This window comes from Octopus bimaculoides, chromosome 3 (genome assembly GCF_001194135.2).
Source record: "Octopus bimaculoides isolate UCB-OBI-ISO-001 chromosome 3, ASM119413v2, whole genome shotgun sequence".
Classification (NCBI taxonomy): domain Eukaryota; kingdom Metazoa; phylum Mollusca; class Cephalopoda; order Octopoda; family Octopodidae; genus Octopus; species Octopus bimaculoides.
The window spans coordinates 119,201,900-119,209,838 of record NC_068983.1 but is presented as its reverse complement, the minus strand read 5'-3'; the positions used below and the strand labels follow the sequence as shown (position 1 = coordinate 119,209,838).

Genomic DNA, 7,939 nt, shown 5'->3' with positions numbered 1-7,939 from the left:
TATATATATATATATATATATATATATGATAGTCTCCCCCGTCGATGACGATGTAGGAGTGTTAGCTTTTGCGGAACGACCTGCACAAAATGATTTGTTTATAGTGGTCAAATGTATGTGCTGCACATTAGCTCATTCTCTCCATTAAATCGACGGTGCCCGAACTGGTGCACGGTGTACCACGCATCAAGTGTCGAAATAATTGTAGAGCAATGTGAGATGAAGTGTTTTGCTCAAGAACACAACGCAAGCCCGGTCTAGAGATTATAACAATGATTTCACGATCGTAAGTGAAACACCCTAACCACTAAACCATATATATATATAGTCAATTTAAACATGAACAAACAAGAAAGAACAACGCGAGGACGTGGAATAAGTACAGTGTTATTGGACGCTCAGGAAAGGAAAGAAAAGAAAGAGGATTTAACGTTTCGATCGGAGATTTTCGTCAGAAATATAAGTAAAGTCCAAAGAAGGGAAGACGGAGAAAGAAAATCGCCAACGATGCACACGCGGTCATGCGTATATGAAGACCGGCGGAAAAGTTCATAGGCTGATGAAGATACTCTCATGTAATGTGACCAATTGGGGTTTATTTACGGCCCAGAGACTTCTTCCATTGGATCCCAATGGCGGATACCTATGGTGAAGAAACTTTCATCCTATTCGTCAAAAACGTTATCAACGGCAGATATGAGGTCATCATCACTGTCATATCGGTTCCCAGCCGAGTGTTTTTTCATGTTCGGCAACAGATGATAGTCAGGTGGGGCCAAATCAGGAGAATAGGGAGAATAATCAACCAGTTCAAAACCACCCTCACGTACAGCAGCCATTGAAGCCAAGGGCTTGTGTGCTGGAGCATTGTCCTGATGAAACAAAACCCCTTTAGTTAGTTTTCCTGGGTGTTGGTCTTCGTAGCCTTTCGTAAGAAGATAGTCAATAAGCACAATGCTTTTTGCATCCGAAAAAGAAAACTGAGTGCATCACCTTCTGTGCTGATGAAATGACCTTTGCTTTCTTTGGAGCAGGTGATGAGGTGTCTTTTCACCGCATGAATCGTCTCTTTGTCTCTGGCTAAAAGTGATGAAGCCAACACTCATCCTGGGTGAGGAAACGTTCAAGAAAACCAGCTAGATCTGCCTCAAGCAATGTCAGATTTTTCCATGATGTGATCAACCTGGTGCGCTTTTGATCATGTGTCAGAAGACGCGGCACCCATTCGGCAGAAACCTTCGTTATGCCAAGTTCATTGTGTAAAATATTCTCAACTTCCTGATGAGATATGCTAATAGCATTGGCTAAATGATCTCTAGTCAATCGCCTGTCATCCATCATGTGGTAAACACGACCAATGCTTTCCTCAGTGGTAGCATTTGCAGGACTTCCAAACCTTGGGTCATTTTCAAGACTCTCCGTTCCCCTCCGAAATTCAGCTGCCCACTTATGCACTGTTGATAAAGCAGGGGCATCTTCCCCTAATGTAGCAACCATGTTAGCATGAATGCCCTTGGGGACTAAATAATTTTTTTGTGCAGGTACTTGATAATACGACGATGCCAAGTTTGGTCCATTTTCAAAAGAAATCGCTCCAAGTTACTTTTAATGTCTTCTTTGTACAGCGAGAGGTCAGTTTATCTGGAAATAAACAATGCAGTTATTAAGATGAGTTGTAATTAATTCATGCAAAATTTTAGAGCTCTACCATTACTCCTTAATCAGCCTATGAACTTTTCAGCGCACTCACGTATTTAGAAAATCGCTACTGTTTCCTAATTCACTCGGAATTCACATACATACATATATACATACATACATACATACATACATACATACATACATACATACATACATACATACATACATACATACATACATACAGAGAGAGAGGGGGGAGGGACAGAGATAGTGAAGCAAATACATAAACACACTTGGGCTTGATATACAAGTTCAAATCATTTGAGCACTGTTTTCTATATTGAACATCTCTGGATTTCATCTGTTGACTCTCTCTCTCTCTCTCTCTCTCTCTCTCTCTCTCTCTCTCACACACACACACACACACACACACACACACACACACACACACACAAACGTGTGTGTGTATGTATATATACCTACAAACATGTGTGTGTGTGTGTGTGTGTCTGTGTGTGTGTGTGTGTGTATGTGTGCGCGCGTATATATGTTTATAAGTATACATCTGTATATTTACTGTATAAATCGGTGTATAAAATCACCCTCGCTTCAGGCATAAAACGCCCTCCTATTTTAGAAGAATTACTTTGTTGGTAAACAAATTTAGTATGTTCCATCATAGACACACTGAATGATAGGAAACTGTCTGATTCTCTGTATCGAATAAAGTATGAAATCATAAATTTATCATAAATACACTATTTATGGCAGTACTGTGTGCCAACTTTTCTTTCTTTTAGGTCAATTGTATAGTTCTTTTATCTTTTACTTATTTCAGTCGTTAGATTGTGGCCTTGCTGGGGCATCGCCTTGAGGAATTTTTAGTCGAACTAATTGATCCTAGTACTTATTTTGTTTTTAAGCCTGGTACTTACACCATCGCTTTTTGTTATTGTTTCTTTTTTTTACCGAACCGCTAGCTTACAGGGACGTAAACACACCAACACGGGTTTCAAGTAGTGGTGAGGACAAAGACGCAAACAGACACAAAGATTGGCGCGCGTCCCCACCCCCACCCACTCACACACACGACGAGCTCTTTCATATTTTATCTACCAAATCCACTCAGCATTTGAAGCTCGTATTTCTTGTTCTGATATTTTCCATTACCACGATCATCCACGAAGGTGGCCCATCACCGCCATGATTTTTTTAGTTAGACAACTGAAATAAAACATATTTCTTCAAAGTAAAGAAGTCATTAAATAATGTAAGACATAAATCAGGTGGGTATATTGTGCATAAGGGAAGGAGGTACAGAGAGAGGCGAGACCTTCAGTGATAACCTCCAAGGCACTGCAATGGATTGTTTTCTGAAGATTGCGCTAACAGGGTGTAAAAATTTGGCTTGCTTTCAATATTGTTCCTATGGAATTTATACTCATTTGGAATTCTAATCTATGACGCTCGGTTTCGTATTCGTAATATGGCCGCATTAAACGCTGAGGAATCTTTGGGTACATTAAAAAAAAGCGTCTTTTTATACACTATTAAATGCAATATATAGATACATATATAATATAAATAATTTTCAAGGGAAATAACTTACGAACTCATATTTTCGTATATTCAGAGTTGTTTCGCTTTGATTGCTGAGCGCGCTGATGCAAAAAAAAAAAATCAATATTTACTTCGATAAAACTATATAATGATGTACCACATAATTTTCTGTGTTATAACATTTTAATTCATTATGACTGACGAGGAAAGGTATTAGAAAAGTATTAGAAAGTGAGTGTTTGGTGTTGATAATGAAAATTTATAAAGTGGATGTTAATATGCCTCTAAAGTACCAGAATTTCTTACTATTTTAACTACTAAAGTACCAGAATTTCTTACTATTTTAACTACCAGTGTATTCCGTAGGTTTTTTTTTTCTTGGTCGTTTATTTTATGGCCTTGTAAAAGCAGATGGAAAATCTTATCGTCTCTTATTTTCTTATACATAGGCAATGAAAAATTAAGAACTGAGTGGCTTTGCATCTCTGCTTTTATTATTTATTTTTTTTTATTGGTGATTCAGAATTGAACTCCGACAAAGTTGAAGATAATTGAGAATAAGTTATTTAAACTCGCTGCCCATTTAACTGCTCATTTGGAATATTTTAAGGAGGCAGGGCAGGGTTCTCCCTTGGGTACTGAGTAGTTGCTTATTGAAACTGTTGCTTTAAAACTATCTTCTTATCTAAAGCTCTGTTCATATACCGCTATACACAGAGTTTCACATTATATTTATAATTTACAAGATTGTAGATATTCGCCCAAGTTGCTTCCGTTTAAATGTGTCCCATCATTATGAGACGCACTGTACATTATTATCTAACATCTATATAGCGATGTATCAACCCCCCCAGTTCAGTTCCTATAGTAAGTCAATGAATTTCCCTTCATCTCTTGTATTCTACACCTACATAAGCAAACGGTAACTCAAATATTCTCTTATATTCTTTCTATTATAGCCCCCTCCCTCAAAAACCCTGGCAAAAAGGATCGATGACTTCGATAACAGAGCCCTGAGAACCATCAAGAAGATCAGATGATATCATCACGTTTCTAATAAAACACTGCGTGCGCACACGATTTAGCCCACAGCCTCCCACCACATAACTATCCATCACATGGACTGGTACGGACATATCCTCCGTCTCTCACTACATCATCCTACCAGAGCTTTACTCTTCTTCCACACAGCAGCTGTGGAGAGCACTGGTGGACCTAGTCGGCTCTACGCATGATGACGTCTTTAAGATCACTAGCCTAGGATGAACCCAGCCGCATCAAGCAAGTGCATGAAGTAAGCAAGAAGCTATACAGGCACAAGATCTGAAGTTTCAGGGAGGGTGAGGCTAGTTGATTACATATTTTATCAACCGCGAAAGTTTGAAAGGAAAAGATGAACTAGGCAGAATTTCAACTTAAATATCATATCAAATTACAGGTAGTATTCATTTTCAATTTTAAATACTCACAAATAACCAACACCGAGCCCCTTAATAGTGAGCTCCAGCTATTTCTTAATATTTTTGCAATATTCTTAATGTCTTGCAGCACTCAATATTGGTTAAGCACAATTACTACTGGACTGTAGAAAATGTTGTTTCATGTATAACTTAGGATAATTTAAGGTCGAAGAAGTGCTAGTGTCACTAGACATAGCTTACATGTGGTTAAGACGTTCACTTCGCAACCATGAAGTCTCGCGTTCGATCTCGCCTCGTAGTATGTTGGCCAAGTACCTTTACCATAACCTCGGGGAGACTGATGACGTGTGATTGAATTTCTAGAGATAGAAACTGTATAGAAGCCTGACAAATGGAATGCATCCTTGTCATACTGTGTCAAGTTGATTCTAACAGCGAATAGTATGTCTACGGAATGCTCGGCCACTTTACGCGATCGAATAACTGGACACTGAGACGTCAAAACCGACGGAAGAATCCATCAATAGTTAAGAGATATTTAAAAGTTGTAATGTTTTATTTTATTGCTTTATTTATTTTCGGTTTGAAACAGGGTTTTTTCAATACTCTATTTTTCAGATCAGCAATATTTAAATTTAGGTGTTGAAAAGAAAAAAATACTTCCATTAAGTTCCTTCCTGCTAAATGAAAACTTTATGACATATTCAAACCTTACCATCTCACCAATCACAAGTGATCAATGACTCGGTCAGCCATTATCGAACAATTAAATTTATTTATAGCCGCCATATATACATCAAATTGAATATAAAGACAAGAGTTGTTCCCCTTATAGTGTAGCTTATATTTTTCTATTTACGCAGTCAATTAAATCATTCCAACTCATAAAACTTAAAATAAAAAGTTAAATAAAATAAAATTCAAGACACCTCAAAAATTACTATCGATAGGTTGATCACTATTAAAACACTATTTTCACATAAGCCATTTTATCAATAAACTATGGAATGTCAAAATAATACTTTGAAGGCCAACAATTTTAGTGGAAGGTAGTTAGTAGATTATAACGACCGCAGTACTTGGCTGGTACTTTATTGTATCGACTCTGAAAGGCAGCGTTGATCACTGCAAGATTTGAACTCCGGACGTAAAGAGCCAGAAGAAATACTGCTAAACATTTTGTCCGACGCGCAAACGATTCTACCAGCTCACCGCCGATTCGCACACAATAAACTTGGAAAATATTTTTGAAAATAGGGCAATCTATCGCACCCCGACTACTCTCTGTGATCTCAATACCCATATAAAATTTTCCACCCTTTTCACGCGGTAGTATAACTTACCTCGAAGTCATCAAAATAATATTTTTTACCCGTATGTCAGGAGAAAAGGCTGTGCTCACGGGCCTTTATAGGGTCTTTGAGATTGGTAGAAGGAGAGACGAAAATATCTTCAAACCATAGACCTTGCTCGAATGCTTGCAATATACTGGACTCTGCTAAAACATCTAAAGGTACCAGGTGGTGCTCTTAAACTGTACCATTGACTATGTCTACCACCCATTACTAAATTTCTTCCTAAATTTGAAATTAAGCTTATCCTCAATGACTTACTAGTCATGGTCGCTGTACCTTTTCCATAAAATAAATAACGATTTAACATTAATACATAATACACAAGGCATGTTCTTATATGTATCTTTGATATGTATCTTTGATTTGGGGCCCTCACCAAACTTACCAAATCGAATCAGTGTATAGTTTCTAGTTTAAGCATAAAACCAGAAATTTTGAAGAGATAGGGTTAGTCAGTTCCCTCTACTCCAGTAGCAGACTGGTATTATATTGTTGCGACTCAAAGTATGAAAGACAAGGTTAACTTCGGTGTAATTTGAATTTTATCTGGCGCTTTAACGACTCAACCAATTCTTGTTCTCTAATCAATACACTATGCGGTGGGTATTTACGAACAAGCCAATGATAGAGTCTTTAAGCCAGTCATGGGCAAACAGCGGCTCGCGGCTCCATGTAGCGAAAATATTACCTTAAATTTCTTTTGGTAGTGTGGCCTGCCAAATGATGAACTACATCTCATGTGAGCCGATTCCCGAAAAAGTTGTCCATGCCTGTTTTATGCGGTGGTTAAACTAGCTGACAATTTTCTCTTAAACCTGAAAATCTACTAACTTAAAACTAGAGTTGCTTATAGAATAACGTAATCTTCGACATATAAAAAGCGTCGATGGTCGGAGCTAGAACACTTGACTGTAGATCCGCGCAGTAAGGAGTGAATTTGGGCTAAACATCAACAATGCAGGGATATAAATTGTAAATTAATAGCTATAATTAGCGCTTTCATTATGAATTGTAGGGTCATAACAACTGAATGGATAATGCCTGTTGATGGAAGGTGAGTTCAAATCCACTGTACCAGTTTCGATGCGTTATTATTAACAGCCTGTATAATGATAGCAGGAGCGTTAGACAAAATTATTCCATGATAAATATGACGCGATATTTTTCCAGCAGAGAGATGTGCTATATGATTGCCGTTCTCTTACTTTGCTGTAAAACCCTTCTGATTCCACCATTATCCGCCAAAACAATAATTAGGTACCGATATCTACATTTTACGAACAACCACTGTCATTCTAATTTTTATAAGACATTGAGTAATACAAGAGAGAATACATACATACATACATACATACACACATACACACATACATACACACATACACACACATACATACATACATACATACATACATACAAAAGAAAAGAAAAATTGTGGTTGAATTTTATACCCCACTCTATCCTATCTCGCGGAACCACCAAATCTTTTCACGAAATCAACTTTAAGAAATACTATTATATGGTACCGCATAGCGATTAACAATTGAATTGCATCTAACTTGCACACAAACTCAGCTATTGCATCGACGATATTCAGGATATATTCGTATGCATTTTAAACAGGTTCTTCTGGGAAGCTTTCAGAGAAATTTCTTTTGATGTGATCCATTTTCTATGCAAGGAAATGGTGGATAGTGAGCACCATAGAGTCTTTGTATTTTGAATTTCATCACAGGTTTATGTTCTTGCCTAACTTCGTTTCCATTCAAAAATTTCTACGGAGACTAATCTGTAAATATCTCCTTGATTTTTTGCTTTATCGTCATCTTAAAGAATAATTAGAATATGGAAATGTGGAAAACCTAATTTCTGAAATTCTATTACTTGGAAGTAGTTACGTGGGCTTTCAATGAATGGGAAAGAAAGTACGATTGCTATTTCAGTTTCAGGTTCTAAATTCCT

General features: G+C 37.3%; 1 protein-coding gene across 1 annotated transcript in view; it reads right to left on the bottom strand.

The window, feature by feature from the left end:
- The window catches only part of LOC106875052 (uncharacterized), an 11,052-nt gene extending 9,555 nt beyond the window's left edge, over nt 1-1,497 (bottom strand). Inside the window, exon 1 of the mRNA XM_052966782.1 lies at nt 1,184-1,497. Within this exon, the coding sequence (XP_052822742.1) occupies nt 1,184-1,497 (314 nt within the window). The remainder of the gene's footprint in view (nt 1-1,183) is intronic.
- Between the last annotated feature and the right edge of the window lie 6,442 nt (nt 1,498-7,939).